The sequence below is a fragment of the Panulirus ornatus genome, chromosome 18, assembly GCF_036320965.1.
Source record: "Panulirus ornatus isolate Po-2019 chromosome 18, ASM3632096v1, whole genome shotgun sequence".
In the NCBI taxonomy this organism is placed as follows: Eukaryota; Metazoa; Arthropoda; class Malacostraca; order Decapoda; family Palinuridae; genus Panulirus; species Panulirus ornatus.
The window spans coordinates 58,760,454-58,781,339 of record NC_092241.1 but is presented as its reverse complement, the minus strand read 5'-3'; the positions used below and the strand labels follow the sequence as shown (position 1 = coordinate 58,781,339).

At 39.2% G+C, this 20,886-nt stretch overlaps 2 protein-coding genes across 3 annotated transcripts in view; one reads left to right on the top strand and one right to left on the bottom strand.

Moving 5' to 3' along the window:
- LOC139755162 (charged multivesicular body protein 1a-like) overlaps positions 1-2,945 on the top strand; it is a 34,084-nt gene extending 31,139 nt beyond the window's left edge. The window contains exon 7 of one of the 2 annotated variants that reach the window (XR_011714058.1): positions 1,599-2,945. The gene's annotated coding sequence lies outside the window, so the exon portion shown is untranslated. Of the gene's footprint in view, positions 1-1,595 lie in introns of both variants that reach the window. The other variant, XR_011714057.1, reaches the window with a different exon arrangement.
- The window catches only part of LOC139755163 (DNA repair protein XRCC1-like), a 54,854-nt gene continuing 35,503 nt past the window's right edge, over positions 1,536-20,886 (bottom strand). Inside the window, exons 10-13 of the mRNA XM_071673323.1 lie at positions 13,835-14,105; positions 12,056-12,189; positions 7,379-7,454; positions 1,536-2,967 (exon numbers count right to left, since the gene is read on the bottom strand). Coding sequence (XP_071529424.1) covers positions 2,854-2,967; positions 7,379-7,454; positions 12,056-12,189; positions 13,835-14,105 — 595 coding nt within the window. The 3' untranslated portion in view covers positions 1,536-2,853. The remainder of the gene's footprint in view (positions 2,968-7,378; positions 7,455-12,055; positions 12,190-13,834; positions 14,106-20,886) is intronic.

Genomic DNA, 20,886 nt, shown 5'->3' with positions numbered 1-20,886 from the left:
GTGTGGTTGAGAGAGCAGAAAAGGGTGTTTTGAAATGGTTTGGTCACATGGAGAGAATGAGTGAGGAAAGATTGACAAAGAGGATATATGTGTCAGAGGTGAAGGGAACGAGAAGTGGGAGACCAAATTGGAGGTGGAAAGATGGAGTAAAAAAGATTTTGAGCAATCAGGTCCTGAACATGCAGGAGGGTGAAAGGCATGCAAGGAATAGAGTGAATTGGAATGATGTGGTATACCGAGGTCGACATGCTGTCAATCGATTGAACCAAGGCATGTGAAGCATCTGGGGTAAACCATGGAAAGTTTTGTGGGGCCTGGATGTAGAAAGGGAGCTGTGGTTTCGGTGCATTATACACGACAGCTAGAGACTGAGTGCGAACGAATGTGTCCATGTTGTCTTTTCCTAGCACTACCTTGTGCACATGCGGGGGAAGGGGGCTGTCATTTTATGTGTGGCAGGGTGGCGAGGGGAATGAATAAGGGCAGACAGTATGAATTATGTACATGTGTATATATGTATATGTCTGAGTGTGTATATATATATGTATATGTTGAGATGTATAGGTACATATATGTGCGTGTGTGGATGTGTATGTAAATACATGTGTATGTGGGTGGGTTGGGCCATTCTTTCGTCCGTTTCCTTGCACTACCTCGCTAATGCTGGAGACAGCGACAAAGTTTAATAAAGAATATATAAAAAATAAATATATATGAGAGAGAGAGAGAGAGAGAGAACGGTTGCTATTTGAGAAAATGAAATGGTTATGTTTGGGAGGTATAGTAGTCCCAATGGTGTTGTATGGATGCAAGGCATGGGCTAAAAGTGAGAATGTATAGAGGAGGGTAAGCATTAGAAATAAAATGTTTGAAAACAATAAGTGGTGTGGGAGGGGATGATTGAATATGTAATGACAGGATATAAGAGAAGTGTTGAAAAGAGCATAGCTAAAATAACTGAAGTAGGTGCATTGAAAAAGTTTGGACATATGAAGAGAATGAGCGAGAAAAGGTTTACAAGGAGCATAAATGTATGAGAAGTTGGGGGTACAAGGAAAATATGGAAAGCAAACGGGAGATGGGAGGGTGGAATGAAAATGATTCTGAGTGCTTGGGGCCTAAATATGCAAAAAGGTGATAGGCATACATGGAACAGAGTGAACTGGAGTGAAGTGGTATATGTGGAACATGTTGTCAAAGGACTGAACCAGGGTATATGAAGCAGACACCAAGGAAATGTCTGTGGGGCCTAGTAATGACTGGGGGCTGTAGTTTTGGTGAATTATACATGACAGCTAGAGAGTCAACTTGAGCAAATGATGCCTTTTCTTCATCTGTTCCTGGCACAACCTCACTAACACGAGAGATGGCAAGTATGAAAGAAAAAGAAAATACGTTAAACATTGATAGTGCAATCAGGATGTCATTCAAATACTAAAAGAACAAAATGGAACATGCACTACGTTACAGAAAATGCCCTCTACTGATCTGTTCCTACATGGTCAACTTTCATAATCAAATTAAATTCTTTTATAAAGTATATCCCAATGGTATCTGTGCCTTGTAAATATATTAATATGGCTCATTTCCTACAGCAGGTGTGTATGGAAGGACAGATGAAAAGACAGGCAGACAAAAGGTCTAGAGCAGAGCAACAAAGATAGCTTAAGAAAAAGATGATTTACAGGGAAAGGCTACAGGCTTTAAATTTGCCATCATTAGGAGAGAAAAGAGTGAGGGGTGATCAGTTCACTCTTTAAATTTCTAAAGAGATTAATGAAGTTCAGAGTGACCAGTTCTTCAAGAAATACATGGATACAGCAACCAGATTAATGCATTAAATGACAAAACACTTTAATGTGAATAGCAAACATTAATTTAAACAGCTTTATGATACTAGAGAATGTTCCAAAAATGGAGCCCAACAAGTTGTAATTCCTTCCTTGTACAGTACAAATAGGTAACTGCACATAGATAATTCATGACTTTCTTACTATACCCTTCTGAGGGACAGACAAGACTTTAAATGTAAACATAAAGCTACGTTTAAATTTTTTTTTTACACATTTTTCATACCTTCAGTAAAAATTTCTTGTACTATGGAGTAACTTACTGTAAAAAAATATTGTCCTTTTTTTCATGGAATTTTCTAAAAAGTCAACAAACTATGAAAAGCAATTATTGGACTTAAAGCATTTAGAATGTTACTTTTCAGACTAATTAAAAAATGGTCTTAACATGTGATAAGTAGTCAAACGTTTATATAGAAGATTACAGACAGACAATATTTGATTCTAGTAGTCTTTTTTTTTCTAAGATTTTGTGAGATATCTGACAGGTGAGCTTTTCAGTTCCACAGGAGTTGCATTAGTGCATACAGTATATCACTATATACATCAGCCAAATGCTTCACAAACCATTCTCCACCTCGGAAGATCATCAATATGGTATCAAAATCCTAAAAACAAGAACATTCTTCCCTCACTTTCCAGCAAAAGACATGCTCACAATTTTATTTTTGTTTTCTTTATGAAAAATAGATATAATCATCACTTCTTAAAGCGAAATAACTTTACAGCCACACTCTGAACTGCGAAATACACAAGTATATTTTGCACAAATCAACAATCAAGCAAAAGCAGCCACAGTGTAATTTTGAAATATGTACATTTCTAATCAACTTTTCAAAAATACCTGAGGTTTCTCATATACTACCAAAAAAATTTGAATCACAGTACCGAGTTCTTTAAAAGTCTATCACAGGGCCAAAACAGCTCATAACGAAAGAAAGCTGTATTCCATTCTGTATGTTTTACAGGTTTGTAAATGTGAGACTATCATCACATCATTACCTTACTCCTTGGGAACTATCAAAAATGGCTGGTGAGGAACAAGCTTCTGTTTGTCACTGCAACGCCATATCCATAAAGGTTTTACAAACTGTAGAGATGAGTTTTCATTCAGAGCCTGAGGTAGAAATTAGAAAAAGTTAGTAAACAGAAGAAAACTATTGGTTTCTTAGTCCCTTTATATTTCTTATTACCCCCAGTAAAGCAGTGTTCTTCAGGCTGCCATATCCAAAAAAACCTCTCAAGCACCCACTCCTCATATTTTCATGGATCCTCTCCCAAAAATATCTCCACTTTCCCCACTCAGGTTGCCCACTGTCTTTAACAAATTCTGATTCCTTCCATTCTATTTATAATAGCCCCAAGACCTCTTTCCAAGAAAGGGTCCCAAGACCTTTCTAGAGGCTCCTATACCCTAAGGTAGTGCTACTTCCAGAAGAGGGGATACAATGGACTCCTTTGGTGTACTAAGCTCGACAAGACTGTACTCTAAATGATATAGCGCTGCCAAAGGTGACTTTTGATTTGCAGTGCCCCCTCCAACCTGCAGAGTACTGAAACACTTCCTTCTACCTCATTTCTATAGATTTTCTTTTTGATCCTATCATCTTGCATCCTTCCCACATGGCCAAACCATTTCTGGGTACTCCTCCCAATCTAGTTTCTAACATCTCACCCCCATAAGGTTCTTTCCATTCTTTGACACCTTAAACCTCTTATAAACCTCACTATTACTTACTCCATCCAATTTGCTAACAAGGTAAGCACTCCTTAAATCAGCTCAATATTTTAAAGTATGTAAAAACATTTCTACACCATAGGCAAGGCCCTATGAGCATTAGTGATAGCATCTGCTTGCAGAGGTGTTCAAAAATCAGGATTCCACCCACTCTAACCACCATAATAACTATGAGGCCATCTAATACTTGTTCATAAAGTTCTAAAAACCAAAAAGCAACCCATCCAGTTCTATGATATCAGTGGCATGGTGATGAGGAAGTGGCTTCTTGGCTTCCAACCCTCATCATTCACTAACCAGTGAAGTCTGTACATTGGGGTTGTTACTAAAATGACTTGAGCATTGCAGCCTTTCCAAAGGAAGGAGAGGAAGTAAAGGATCAGAATACACTTAGATTCCTGTAAAAGTTTGCCTTTACAAGAAAAATTAATTGTCATACTTCAAAATCAATATAACATTTCTGAAGAGAACATTAGAGAGCAGTCACATGGAGAAGGATGGACCTTAAGAAAAATCAGTGTAAAAAACCTCAAGAATGAATACTCCTTTGCAAAAATTTGGCCTAAGCTCTGGATTATCCTCCAATGAAGGTGGCATACTGAGCCATACAAGGGAGGTCAACCACATCTAAACACAATCATAAACACCTTTTAATGATTTCAGCACAGAGACTCCTCATGAAAGCCAAGGCAGAGGACACTTTCCTTATTATATGGTGGATTTTAGCAGACAGCCTTATTTGTGAAAGGTGTACCAACTTCTTGATGTACAATAATATATACTTTGCTGACAGAGCAAAAGATTGTAAAACATTAACTAAATGTTCCCATAGAGCCGGATGCTACAGGTTTCCTTAACTATGTCCCCCTTGCTTTTATATAAGAGCATTATACATGTACCTTGCCAGTTCTAAGGCAACTATCCATGGACCACAAACAACAATAACAATAACATCACTCTCTTCTGAAACATAACTGTAAGCTCATTCATCTATATTGCCTTACCACATTTCAAACTACAAAAGACTTTCACTGCCTCCTCTTTTTTTCTCAATCTAATTCACCATGACTCTCTTACTCCACATCTCACCTCATCATAAACATACCACATCTAACTCCCTATCATCTAAAATATTCAGCAATCCTTCAAAACACTGTCTCCTTTACACATCTTTATCTGTTTCCTTTTGCTAATTCACTCTCCTTATTTTCATCTCCGTTTCTCCTATTGTTCTCCTCATAACACTCATCTTCAAAAATATTTTATTATTTTCTAAAGTTCATAGCCACTCATTCCCTATCAATCATTTGAACTCTAATTTTTCTGACCTTTCTTGTAATCTCTTACCATTCTCTCTTTCAACTAATCACTTGCACTTCTTACCAGCAAATACTGCTCATACACCTACCTTTTCTAATTCAGTAGCAATTTTACTTAATTCTACCTAACACTATGCTTTCTCATTAGTCTAAATACTGCCATATGCCACGTGCAATAAAACCCTCTGTTATTCAAAATGCTAAGGAACCAGCCATTCAAAAAAAAATTTGTTACTCTAATTTCCATAGAACATTGAATAATTCATAAGTTGTAATATCTTAATATATTCAAACTGTTAGTAAATATATTACATTCGGAAAAAAAAATATCTTTAAGCAAATAAGTACAACTATATGCCTTGATCTTCTGTTGCTTGGTATTGTCATAAATAGTCATCATGCTGATTTTGGTGTCCTTCACATGTGACATCTTGGATTCACCCATAACCAACCTCTTGCAAAACTCTATCTCCTTTTCGAGGCTTAAAACTTTCCTCTTGAGCTTTGTGTGAGACACAGATGGCTTCAAGGAGCTGTCAGACAATTGCTGATGACAACTGAAAGGGGCTCCTGTCCACAATTGTAATCCAGTATGAAAAAAATACACATGTGCAAGATCACCACACAAAACTCTGACAGAGAGCGCATGGGAGATGGTAGACAATCACCAACACCACAAAACACTAGGGGGTGAATACATTAATCACTGCGAAGTGGTGCTCAAGCGATCTGAAATACTTTTAAGAATTTCTTTTTTAATTTTTCTAATTTTTTCACTTAATTGATGGTAGCCCACTGAAACAAAAATATGTTAAAAACATTTCCCTGTCTCAAATAAAGGAAAACTGCATTTTACCTGCATACTTCAGAGATGATTCTCTACGATATCTTTCTCTCCCGACTTGCATATAGTCTCATCCCATGTTGTTCTTCACTCAATCTCTCCCAGTATCTCTAAAAAGTGCCACTTTTCTAGATCATGCACTTCCAATACTTCTTTCAAATACACTCCATCTTTACCTAAACCCTGCACCAATTTTTACTATACAATCCACCATGAAATGATCAGACATTCAACCTGCTGCCCTGCATATCATAATTACAACCACCAACCTCACTACTGCACATCAGTGGATTAACACACAGTTCACTTATGCCCATTGATCCCCTAACCCCACTCATCCATGCACACTTTTGTAACCATATTTTCTTAAACTATGCATTATTGATCACCTTTCTTCTCTCAGGACACAGTCCAACAGTCATTTCCTATTTTCACATACACCAGGGACACACACGACCTCAAATTATACTTTCAACTCCACAATTCTCACTTGCAATCATACATTTTGCTTAATTTACCACATATTCAGTGTAAAGTAATATAACTGGTCATGAGTAACAATTCTGTTTCCAGTCTGTAGTCCCTTTACTCTGCAGAGTGGTTGGTTGTTTAAAATCATGCTCCCATACCTACTTCTCTCATTCTCACTTTTCCCTGGTATGGGAAATAAAAAAAAGGGCATTCTTTTTCATTTTCTATTCACTAAGATCGAATAATTGTTCCTTTGTGAATTTCACTCTGGTGTAATGATGACAACCATCAACGATGCTTACAAATGTACGTATCACAGGACTGTCTTTGGCACAAAGCCATTGCAATAGATTATCAAGGGCAATGAGTGATCCTATTCAGGCTACTATATCCACAAAGCCACCAATCTTTATACATCTGACAAAAATTTTAAGGGTGTACCCCATATTGTCAAGGAGCACCTGGAAAGTGTTTCACTGGCAAGGGACTCAGTTATGTCCTTAATAATATAATTCTACATTAGATGGGGAAGTAAATGACCCAATATCTAGACAGAAGATTGGTGATAAAGTAGTTGCGTAAGGAACACTCTATGACAGTCATAGTGACTGGACCTCAGTTTCAGTTTTGCAGGTTTACAGTTACATTCAACAGAAACCACTACTTTCTTTTCACTGATGGTTCTTATTCTTTACATACCTCACATGACAGTCCACCATGTATGCAATTTCCACACAAATAAAGTTAATGACCTCACGCACACCAATGCTATTTCCCTTTTTGGTTCTCCAGCTGTTTTCCTAATTCCCCTTGTATACATTAATTCTTCTTTCTACTCTTCCACTTGACTACTAGTTTGTATTTTTTCCTGTTCCCTTAGGATATATCAGTTTTTCTTATTTCCACTTCTGCCAAGTCCCTCGCTGGCGCAGTACAAGCACAAGCAAACTGTTTCACATAAATGTTAGCAAAACAACTAACAGAAAAAATGACTAACACCTCATACACTGTTATTGGGCTGCTGCTCGAATGCATTAAGATACATGGTAACCAAAGTTCTATGAAAAATCCTACATCGGCTACCTTATTCTGAATTCGGCATTTATATGATATAATACATACAATATCATTTCAAAACCTTTGCATAAGCACTAACCTCATCAAAATTTTCATCCCAATCTTCATCAGTAATGACAAACTTCACTTTTTCATTCATATAATCTTCTACATCTCTGAAATGGAAAACACCTGTCAGTCAAAATCTACATTTGAGAAACTAAAATGCACAAAAACAAAACAGAAAGTATTTAACAAGGACTAAATTAACAATCAAATCAAACTGTGGTGAGGTAACAGAATTTAACAGAAGTGTGGAAACTTTCTCAATGAAAATAAAGAGTGACCTCAATGTCAAGGTTACTGGAGCAAATACTTGGTACTCATTACAATAATATTCACCTATGGTGTTATTACAAAGTTAAAAGAATATGGAGCAATTTCGATGTCAGGGTTATGGGAGGAAACACTTAGTATTCAGTCAAAAAATGTTCACATCCATCACTGAGATTAAGGAATGTGTCAAAACCTGAGGGAGCACGATGGAGTACTTTCCTAAGAATACCTACTATTTGATTTAATAAATGATTGCTGTTTCTCGTGTCAGCAAGGTAGTGTCAGGAAACAGATGAAGAATGACCCATCCACTCATATACACATACATATACACAAATGCCCATACACACACATATACATATCACCATATACACATATGCAGACATATACATATGTACATATTCAGGCTTGCCTTCATCCATTCCTGGCACTATCCTACATCACAGGAAACAGCATCACTACCCCCAGCTTTAGCAAGGCACTGCAAGGATAACAGACAAAAAAGACCACATTCATTCACACTCAGTCTCTAGCTGTCATGTGTAATGCACTGAAACCACAGCTCCCTATCCACATCCAGGCCTCGTAAACCTTCCCCAGACATTTCACATGCCCTGGTTCAGTTCATTGACAGCACATTGACCCTGGTATAACACATCATTCCAATTCAATGTATTCCTTGCACGCCTCTCACCCTCCTGTATATTCAGGCCCCGATCGCTCAAATATTTTTCCCTCCATCCTTCCACCTCCAATTTGGTTTCCATCTCTGAAACATGTATCCTCTTTGTCAACCCTTCCTCACTCATTCTCTCCATATGTCCAGACCATTTCAACACACCCTTTTCTACTCTCTCAACTACACTCTTTATATTACCACACATCTCTCTTACCCTATTATTACTTACTCGATCAAACCACCTCACACCACATATCATCCTCAAACATCTCATTTCCAGCAGATCCAGCCTCCTCTGCACAACTCTATCTATAGCCTACGCCTCGCAACCATATAACATTGTTGGAACCACTATTCCTTCAAACATACCCAATTTTGCTTTACGAGATAATGTTCTCGACTTCCACACATTCTTCAACGCTCCCAGAACTTTCGCCCTCTTCCCCACCCAATGATTCACTTCCGCTTCCATGGTTCCATCTGCTGCCAAATCCACTCCCAGATATCTAAAACACTTCACACCAAAATTACATTTCTCAAAACCCTTCAATCACCATGGCATATTGTTTCACACAATAAGTGGTAAGATACTGCTTTCACAGTGTGTACCTTCATTATAATTTGAGGCTACTATGTCATCTATTTTGAATAAGTCCAGTGATTTAAAAGTAATCTATAAGGCAAGGGTGGCCTCTGGTGGCTTAGAAATGTATTTTGAGGTTGCCTAAAAACCTTGCCAATTTCTGAAATACCTATTACAAAAATATGAGGCCTCTAGGTTCTACATAAAGCTGTAGTAGCTCTGATCCTTCATGAGTGGACTTTATTGGTCTTTTCAGGCCAGGCTCGATTACACCTGGATCCTGCCTTTGACCCTGAAGTACCTTCATTATTTTGTGGCTGCCTGTTCTGAATGAGAGCAGTGAATCAAGTGTAACCTTGAGGGCAATCTATAGGGTCTGGGTGGCCTGTGGTGGCCATGGGATGATAACTTAAAGCCTTGCCCACATTCTTAAGTAGTTACACCTGTATCTGAGGTATTTAAGTACATGACGCTGCATTAACTCTGAACCTATCAAAGGTGGCATGTCTTGGTCCTTATGGCCAGGCTTTGATATCCTTGGATCTTACCTTTAATCCTGTGGTACTCTCAAGATAATTTGAGGCTCCAAGGTTACTTATTTTGAAAGACAGCATAGCCCTAACTGTAATCTTTAGGGCTGAGGTGACTTCTGGTGGCTTAAAAGGCCTTTAAGGACAATATTAGGTGATAACACTTATCTAAAGTGGTTTTCTTATGATTAAAGTTTAATTCCAACCATCTCTTCTAGTTACTGTTATCAATGGAGTTGGTGTTAACGATATGCATATGTGATAGTATTTTGAACATTTGTGCATATAACTAAGCCAACTTCTTGCTAAAGAGAAAAATTAATCTTTCATATTTCAATGCTGAATTGTTTTTCTTCCAGTTAAGTCCCTAAAAATACAACTCAAAAAATTTAAGGATGAGTAAAGGGTACAAGAGAATTATGAGGGAAGGTTCAAATACAGAATACTTTGAAATTTTGCAGATGAGAAAGGGCATTTAATAGCTAAAAGAAAGTTATGATATTGGCTCAAATGATATGAACATTCTCTTACCCATTAAAAGCTATGATGTAACGGTGTAAGAGTTTCTTCTTCTCCTCAGCCATCTTGCCATAGATAAAGAAAAATTTCCCTTTAAAGTAATCCCCAAGGGGAGGGAGAGGCAGATTTGAAGTGTCAGGAAGCGTCTGGTCAAGGATTAAAACAATGAATGATTTTAGTAAATTAAACAAATACTTGACACTCGCAAATATTACCTTTTCTTTCTTTTCATTTATGCGTAATCACTGTTTCCCACATCCACATGGTAATACCAAGAACACACAAAGAAAGGCCACATCCACAAACATCCATTAATTTGCTGTCATGTGTAAAGCACTGAAACCACAGCTCCCTATCCACATCCAGGCCTCGTAAACCTTCCCCAGACATTTCACATGCCCTGGTTCAGTTCATTGACAGCACATTGACCCTGGTATAACACATCATTCCAATTCAATGTATTCCTTGCACGCCTTTCACCCTCCTGCATGTTCAGGCCCCGATCACTCAAAATCTTTTTTATTCCATCTTTCCACCTCCAATTCAGTCTCCCTCTTCTCCTCGTTCCCTCCACCTCTGACACATATATCCTCTTGGTCAATCTTTTCTCACTCATTCTCTCCATGTGACCAAACCATTTCAAAACACCCTCTTCTGCTCTCTCAACCACACTCTTTTTATTACCACACATCTCTCTTACCCTATTATTACTTACTCGATCAAACCACCTCACACCACATATCATCCTCAAACATCTCATTTCCAGCAGATCCAGCCTCCTCTGCACAACTCTATCTATAGCCTACGCCTCGCAACCATATAACATTGTTGGAACCACTATTCCTTCAAACATACCCAATTTTGCTTTACGAGATAATGTTCTCGACTTCCACACATTCTTCAACGCTCCCAGAACTTTCGCCCTCTTCCCCACCCAATGATTCACTTCCGCTTCCATGGTTCCATCTGCTGCCAAATCCACTCCCAGATATCTAAAACACTTTACACCAAAATTACATTTCTCAAAACCCTTCAATCACCATGGCATATTGTTTCACACAATAAGTGGTAAGATACTGCTTTCACAGTGTGTACCTTCATTATAATTTGAGGCTACTATGTCATCTATTTTGAATAAGTCCAGTGATTTAAAAGTAATCTATAAGGCAAGGGTGGCCTCTGGTGGCTTAGAAATGTATTTTGAGGTTGCCTAAAAACCTTGCCAATTTCTGAAATACCTATTACAAAAATATGAGGCCTCTAGGTTCTACATAAAGCTGTAGTAGCTCTGATCCTTCATGAGTGGACTTTATTGGTCTTTTCAGGCCAGGCTCGATTACACCTGGATCCTGCCTTTGACCCTGAAGTACCTTCATTATTTTGTGGCTGCCTGTTCTGAATGAGAGCAGTGAATCAAGTGTAACCTTGAGGGCAATCTATAGGGTCTGGGTGGCCTGTGGTGGCCATGGGATGATAACTTAAAGCCTTGCCCACATTCTTAAGTAGTTACACCTGTATCTGAGGTATTTAAGTACATGACGCTGCATTAACTCTGAACCTATCAAAGGTGGCATGTCTTGGTCCTTATGGCCAGGCTTTGATATCCTTGGATCTTACCTTTAATCCTGTGGTACTCTCAAGATAATTTGAGGCTCCAAGGTTACTTATTTTGAAAGACAGCATAGCCCTAACTGTAATCTTTAGGGCTGAGGTGACTTCTGGTGGCTTAAAAGGCCTTTAAGGACAATATTAGGTGATAACACTTATCTAAAGTGGTTTTCTTATAATTAAAGTTTAATTCCAACCATCTCTTCTAGTTACTGTTATCAATGGAGTTGGTGTTAACGATATGCATGTGTGATAGTATTTTGAACATTTGTGAATATAACTAAGCCAACTTCTTGCTAAAGAGAAAAATTAATCTTTCATATTTCAATGCTGAATTGTTTTTCTTCCAGTTAAGTCCCTAAAAATACAACTCAAAAAATTTAAGGATGAGTAAAGGGTACAAGAGAATTATGAGGGAATGTTCAAATACAGAATACTTTGAAATTTTGCAGATGAGAAAGGGCATTTAATAGCTAAAAGAAAGTTATGATATTGGCTCAAATGATATGAACATTCTCTTACCCATTAAAAGCTATGATGTAACGGTGTAAGAGTTTCTTCTTCTCCTCAGCCATCTTGCCATAGATAAAGAAAAATTTCCCTTTAAAGTAATCCCCAAGGGGAGGGAGAGGCAGATTTGAAGTGTCAGGAAGCGTCTGGTCAAGGATTAAAACAATGAATGATTTTAGTAAATTAAACAAATACTTGACACTCGCAAATATTACCTTTTCTTTCTTTTCATTTATGCGTAATCACTGTTTCCCACATCCACATGGTAATACCAAGAACACACAAAGAAAGGCCACATCCACAAACATCCATTAATTTGCTGTCATGTGTAAAGCACTGAAACCACAGCTCCCTGGACACTTCACACGCTCTGTTTCAGTCCAGTGACAACATGTCTGCTTCCTTATGCCATATTATTCCAATTCACTTTATCGCATGCATGTCTTTCATCCTCCTGCATGTTCAGGCTCCAATCACTCAAAATCTTTTTCACTCCATCCTTCCATCTTCAATTTGGTCTCCTCATTCTCCTTGTACCCTCCAATTCTGACACATGTATCCTCTTTGTCGACATCCCCTTACTCATTTTCCCTGTGTGTCCAAACCATTTCAACACACCCTCTTCAGCTCTCTAGACTGCTCTATTTACTACCACACCTTTCTATTACCATGTACTTGTGCATGTCCCTCTTATCAAACTAGGTGTATTCCCAATCACCAGTCCCTTTTCAACAGACAACTCCTCAAGTAGTTCATTATTTTCATTCTAATGCTGAATATCACATGCGCCACAATTGTACCCTCCCCTACCACATCACTCACCTTCACATTCAAATCACCCATCACTGATACCTGATCTCTTACATCATAATTGCTAACACACTCACTTAGCTGCTCCCAAAACACTTGCCTCTCATGGCTAGATGCACAAGCAGAGATAATGAGCCATCTCTTGCCATCCACTTTCATTTTCACCCACATCAGTCTGGAATTCACTTCCTTACACTCTTCCAAACTCCCACTACTCCTGCTTCATGAGTGGTGCTAATCCTTCCTTAGCTCGTGTCCTCTCACCAACACTTGACTTCACTCCAAGACATTTCCAAACCATTCTTACTCTTTACCCTGGAGTTTTATTTCCATCAGAGCTAAAACATCAAGGTTTCCTTCCTCAAATATGCTACCTACCTCTTTCTTCTCACCTTAATTACATCTACATACATTTAGTCACCCCAACCTTAGCCTTTGAGGAGGATGAGCACTCCTTGCATGGTTCCTTCTTCTGTTCATCTTTTAGAAGCTGAAATATAAGAAGAGGAGGGTTTCCAGTCCCACACTTCCACCCCCTTTAGTCGCCTTCAGCGACATGCAGGGAATACAGAGGCAGAATTCCTTTGTCCCCACCCCAAACATTTCAACTTCAAAATTCCATATAACTGATTTCCTCATTACGGGCTTCTCTTGATAAGTCACTCTCCTAATTCATACCCACTTTAGTCCTATTTAATGATATAATACATATTGTTACCATCACTACTCCTATTACCTATTTCTGCTTGAAGAATGAATTCGTATAATTATGGTCCATGGTAAAGTTTCATTTGAGAGAGAACTATGCTAACATGAAGTCTTGTTGTTGGTATCCTAAAACACTATTGCACTGAAACATGTGGAAACCAAAGCCCTTCTGAAGATATATCAAAACTTGTCAATTCTATCATGTAGCATGTATGGATAATGCGTTTATCCACAACAAAAAAAATCACCACTTGACCAAACTGACATTCTTACCAGATACTTTACGTTATCCTCATCAATATCTGTATCATCATCATAGATTTCATCCTCACTGCTCACCATAGTGCCGTTTGCCACTCTTGCATCTTTAATTTTAGTTTCCTTCACATCACTCATCATAACTTCTCTGTCTTTCTTTACTTTTACTTTAGGATATGCTGTACCCTCATTTTCTGCCATTCCATTACGATTATCAGGTCTCGTATTCTTGGCAGTGTTTGTCTTGGAAGAGAAGTCTTCATTCTTTCTGTGTCTTGCAAGAACTCTGAAATGTTCAATTAGGTTAATAATTCATTTACCACATATTACTATTAATTTCACGATGAGAAAAACTAAATAATACAAGAATAAGCAAAGTACTCATGGCCCATTTGATCTTGGTTCAGTCACAAGGCAAGGCAGGGATGTAAATGTGTTAGATGCAGTGTTTCCACATATGTGGATCACTACATTCATATAATGGTCTTACTTCATCTAAGCTTACCTAGTGATTACCTTACACTCATGTTGCTTGTCTCTACTATCATAGCAACGTCTGGGATCAAACACCATTGATGACCCTCTGTCCAGCTGTCTAGTCTAAGGCTATGGACCACAAGACTATACCCTTGATAACATGTGTGTCTAGCAAAAGGTAAGAAGTTTAATGAAGCTTATATGGACCTGGAGAAAGCATTTGGCAGCCTAGTGGAATGCTTTTGGGTTTGTGTTAAGGACATATGGAGTAGGGGGACAACTGTTGGATACTGTAAGCCTTCTATAGAGGACCAAATGCATGTACATGAGTGGATGGAGAGTTGACCAAAAGTTTCAGTATACAAGTGGATGTGAAGTAGGGCTGTGTGATATCAACATGGCTTTTTAAGATATATAGATGGAGTGATAAGCAAGATGAAAGCAAAACTAGGGAAAGGGGGTGGAGATGATGTGTGGTGGTAAGGCATGTTGGCTAATAAAAGGCCTGTTTGTAGATGATACTGTGTTGTTTGCTAAGAGAAGAGGAGTTGCAGAAGGCTGTGTGTTATATGATGTGTGTGAGTGTAAGCGGTTGAAGGTACATACAAGTAACGGTGTCTAAAAGGAAACAGAGTGAAAGTATATATTTTGCAAAGCCCTATAGTGTGTGAGATGAAAGTGTACTAAACTGTGTTATAGATGTTGGGGGAGAAAGACTGGAGGAGGTGAAAGAATTCAAGTGTTGACGAGCTATCTTTGGTAAGTCTGGTGATACAGAAGGATAGGTAAGGGAGAAAGCAGTATTGGGTTGATGACTTATTGGGTCCCTTATCAGATTAATGAAGGGTAGATGTGTAAGTATGTATATGAAGAAAGGATTAAGGAACATCACAGTCCTCCCAACCTTGACATTTGCAGCTGAAACATGATCCTGGAATGAGGCAGAGAGGTCAAGAATCCAGGCTATGGAAATGACCCATTTGAGAGGAGCATGTGGTACGACTAGATGGAATGAAGAAAGAAATGAAGGGGCATATAAGAGATATGGTAAGGCAGGAAAAGCAAAAGGAATGAAATGTAAAGTGGTAGAGTGGGCAAAAGATAATATTTTAAAGTGGTTTGGGCATGTAGAAAGAATGCAAAGAGAGTATATGACTATGATCAAAGGGGATGATGTGAAAGGAATACCACCTGTGACATAGGGAAATAGAGTGGAAGAATACTGGAGGGAGAGTAATGGTGGAAGTCTTGTGGAATGGTGTAGGCAAGGGAGGTATATAAGGTTAAGGATAAATGGAGACTCTTTTGCTGTGGCCACCAACTTAATGGGAGTTTCCCGAGGGAACAGGCAGATATAAACAGATATACAGATAGATAGAACTAAAGGTGCCCTTGACCTATCTAAGGCTTTTGACAGGGTGTGGTATCAGGGTTTCATCTCTTAAGCTACCCATTTTTGGCTTCCCTCCCCCACTCTGCTCCTTCATATCTAGCTTTCACTCTAGCAGATCTATCTCTGTGGATGTTGATGGATCAGCCTCCTCCATTTCTTCGTCAACAGTGGTGTCCCTCAAAGTTCAGTCCTGTCTCCTACACTTTTTCTCCTTTTTTTCAACAATTTCCTCTCCTCCACAAATAATCCAATGCACTCATATGCTGACGACTCAACACTGCATTCATCCATGTCTTCCAATTCTGCTCCCTCTTCTCTCACCCAATCTGCATCTCATCTTGAAACAGCTTCCTCAATAAACTCAGACTTGGACAGGATATCTCAGTGGGGTACTCAAAATCTTGTTAAGTTTAATGCCTCCAAGACCCAGGTCACCCGTCTCTCTTTTGAAAACTCCTAACAACTCTTGTCTCTCCTTTGGCAATTCTATAATTCCACTTCTTGACTCAATGAACATATTTGGTATTACTGTAACTTCCAGTCTTTCTTGGAAAGCCAACATTACAGTAATAGCCAAGTCTGCCTCTAAGGAACTGAGTGTCCTGTTTAGATGTCGAAACTTTTCTCTTCTGAAAAGTTACGCCACTTATACAAGGGATTGATTAATCCTTGTATGGAGTGCTGCTCTCACACTTGGGGTGGTTGTAGCTCTGCATCCTTACTTAAGGGAGTTGAGTTGAAAGCAGTCCACCTTACAAACTGTCCTAGGCCAACTTCCAAACTTGACCCCCTTGCCCTACACCACAATGTTGGTTCACTTTTCCTCTCCTATAGGTATTACTTTGGGCTTTGCTCCTGAGAGCTGGCTGCTTGTGTGCCTACACCACTAGCTAGACCAAGCAATACTCAGCAAGCAGCAGCATTACATGATTATTGAGCGGCCACTAGCAACTCAAGGGTGGACTGTTTTGATACCTGCTTCTTTCCCTACACAATGAAACTTTGGAACTCCCTGCCTTCTCATGTCTTTCCCAATAACTATGACCTGGCAAATTTCAAAAGACAAGTTTTTCACTTTCTCAAAAATTTGTAAATTCTTTCCACTGTCTTTTCTTTTTAAGCTTCATAATTCTCTCTATATTTCAATTAAGGCCTGGCCTTGATGTGGACTCTGTGATTGGAGCCTTCAACATAAAAATAAAGCTAACTTCCAAACTTGACACTCTTGCTCTAGGCAGCAATGTTGGTTCACTTTCCCTCTTCTTAGGGTATTACTTTGGTTTTTACTCCTGAGAGGTGGCTGCTTGTGTGCTCCCACCACTTGGTAGACCATGCAATACTCAACAAGCTGCTGAGTCACATGATTACTGTGTGACCATTGGCAACTAAGGGGTGGGCTATTTTGGTAACTTCTTCTTTCCCTACATGTCGAAGCTTTGGAATTCTCTACTTTATCATGTCTTTCCCAATAATTATGACCTGGCACATTTCAAAAGACATGTTTTTCACTTCCTTCAAAGTTCGTAAATACATTCTTGTCTTTTCTTTTTTCCTTTCAACATAAAAACAAAATTGGTTCAGCAAACTATTTCTGAATTTGAAAACTTGTCAGATACTTTCTTGTTTCACTTCATTTTCATGATTCCAATTTTTAATGAATGTATTCACTTTGTTTTAGATATCTGGGAGTGGATCTGGCAGCGGATGGAACCATGGAAGCGGAAGTGGATCATAGGGTGGGGGAGGGGGCGAAAATTCTGGGGGCCTTGAAGAATGTGTGGAAGTCGAGAACATTATCTCGGAAAGCAAAAATGGGTATGTTTGAAGGAATAGTGGTTCCAAAAATGTTGTATGATTGCGAGGCGTGGGCTATGGATAGAGTTGTGCGCAGGAGGATGGATGTGCTGGAAATGAGATGTTTGAGGACAATGTGTGGTGTGAGGTGGTTTGATCGAGTGAGTAACGTAAGGGTAAGAGAGATGTGTGGAAATAAAAAGAGCATGGTTGAGAGAGCAGAAGAGGGTGTTTTGAAGTGGTTTGGGCACATGGAGAGGATGAGTGAGGAAAGATTGACCAAGAGGATATATGTGTCGGAGGTGGAGGGAACAAGGAGAAGAGGGAGACCAAATTGGAGGTGGAAAGATGGAGTGAAAAAGATTTTGTGTGATCGGGGCCTGAACATGCAGGAGGGTGAAAGGAGGGCAAGGAATAGAGTGAATTGGAGCGATGTGGTATACCGGGGCTGACGTGCTGTCAGTGGATTGAATCAAGGCATGTGAAGCGTCTGGGGTAAACCATGGAAAGCTGTGTAGGTATGTATATTTGCGTGTGTGGACGTATGTATATACATGTGTATGGGGGGGGGGGTTGGGCCATTTCTTTCGTCTGTTTCCTTGTGCTACCTCGCAAACGCGGGAGACAGCAACAAATTATAAAAAAAAAAAAAAATTCACTTTGTCAGTGTAAAATACTCATTTGAGGAACCTGCACTGACTTATTCAAGCATTTTGCTTAATCAAAAAATCAACCATATTTGCAAGTTTCTCACTGCAACAAATCTGCATCACTGCTCTTGCTACCATTTAGGGAAGGGTGCATATTTCATCTCTTAGTTCATACACTTTCTGAAGCACTTCTGGATGGGACTGCCAGTGCAATTCACAATAATGCAGGAAAGCATTATGTTCTGCCCCCATATTTTCACATAAGTGCAATGAGCTTTCCTTTCTATGGATATGTTTTTTTTTTTTTTTTTTTTTGCTTTGTCGCTGTCTCCCGCGTTTGCGAGGTAGCGCAAGGAAACAGACGAAAGAAATGGCCCAACCCACCCCCATACACATGTATATACATACGTCCACACACGCAAATATACATACCTACACAGCTTTCCATGGTTTACCCCAGACGCTTCACATGCCTTGATTCAATCCACTGACAGCACGTCAACCCCGGTATACCACATCGCTCCAATTCACTCTATTCCTTGCCCTCCTTTCACCCTCCTGCATGTTCAGGCCCCGATCACACAAAATCTTTTTCACTCCATCTTTCCACCTCCAATTTGGTCTCCCTCTTCTCCTCGTTCCCTCCACCTCCGACACATATATCCTCTTGGTCAATCTTTCCTCACTCATTCTCTCCATGTGCCCAAACCATTTCAAAACACCCTCTTCTGCTCTCTCAACCACGCTCTTTTTATTTCCACACATCTCTCTTACCCTTACGTTACTTACTCGATCAAACCACCTCACACCACACATTGTCCTCAAACATCTCATTTCCAGCACATCCATCCTCCTGCGCACAACTCTATCCATAGTCCACGCCTCGCAATCATACAACATTGTTGGAACCACTATTCCTTCAAACATACCCATTTTTGCTTTCCGAGACAACGTTCTCGACTTCCACACATTCTTCAAGGCTCCCAGAATTTTCGCCCCCTCCCCCACCCTATGATCCACTTCCGCTTCCATGTTTCCATTCGCTGCCAGATCCACTCCCAGATATCTAAAACACTTCACTTCCTCCAGTTTTTCTCCATTCAAACTCACCTCCCAATTGACTTGACCCTCAACCCTACTGTACCTAATAACCTTGCTCTTATTCACATTTACTCTTAACTTTCTTCTTTCACACACTTTACCAAACTCAGTCACCAGCTTCTGCAGTTTCTCACATGAATCAGCCACCAGCGCTGTATCATCAGCGAACAACAACTGACTCACTTCCCAAGCTCTCTCATCCCCACCAGACTTCATACTTGCCCCTCTTTCCAAAACTCTTGCATTCACCTCCCTAACAACCCCATCCATAAACAAATTAAACAACCATGGAGACATCACACACCCCTGCCGCAAACCTACATTCACTGAGAACCAATCACTTTCCTCTCTTCCTACACGTACACATGCCTTACATCCTCGATAAAAACTTTTCACTGCTTCTAACAACTTGCCTCCCACACCATATATTCTTAATACCTTCCACAGAGCATCTCTATCAATTCTATCACATGCCTCTATCATATGTTTTATATATTTGACAATTCTTATGAAATCATTTAATATGGTCGTTAGCTCCTCACACTTAATGCTAGATCCAGGTGCCTGCCTACGAAGCATGCAGCACCTCTATACTGCATGTGGGGTCTTCCCTCTCAACAATGCTTGAAATCCTGCACTTTATTCTAACACTGACCGAGCTCCATCAGTGCAGATCTCATATTCAATGCCATTTTCATTTCAAAATTCACCAGTAATACTGAACACCTCCACTGCAGATGTTCTTCCATCACTAGCTTTGCAAAACAAAACAAAAAAAAAATCTTCCTTAATTTCATCATTTACAACATAAAGTGTCAGTTATCAAATAAGCATCTTTTAAGACATCCACTGCCTCATCTATTTACAATCCAAAGCGTGATTCTTACAAAATTCCATCAAATAATCACGCAGGTTTTCACTTGTATCTGAAATTCATCTTCCAATTGTTTCATCACTATATGGAATATTACACAGCTGTTTCACACTTGATTCACCAAGCATTACTTACAGTGTGTCTATAACAGCAGGTAGCACCAAATATTTTGCTATCATGTGAATTTTTTTATACCCTGTAATTCTGTAGGAAACTTTGTAAGATGCAAGGTATGTCCTTGTTGCAAAAGTTGTCGCTTTTGTAAAGACCTGTCTCTGCATATCAACCTCTCTGAATTGTCTTTGGAACAAGTCAAAGGTTTTACCAATACATTCAGGATGCTGGGTTTCAAGATTCCACTTTAATCTATTCTGCTTTATATCATCCATGGCACAACACTAGAACATAACAAACACAGAGGCCTCTTCTCCATGACCATTCATATTTGTGAACCTGAGCAAAATGTTATTTCCATTGTATTTCTTTTTTCTTTTTTCTTTATTTGCTAATTTCAGTATCATTTCAGAAATACTACTCACAATCTCTCTTTCCTCTTAAAAGCAGTTGAGAACTTTTCTTTTCTAACCTTTAAGGGTTCACAGCAATAAATAAACAGAAGATAAAAGCAGTATGCACCTCCACACAAAACTAGTATCACACATGTGTTGACTGGACTGTCCTACAGGCAATCTGTGAAGAATATTATATCTGTCCCAAACATGAACAGGACTGAGCCAGTTCAGTGAGCACAATAAATGATTTTTTCAAACTTGGTGAA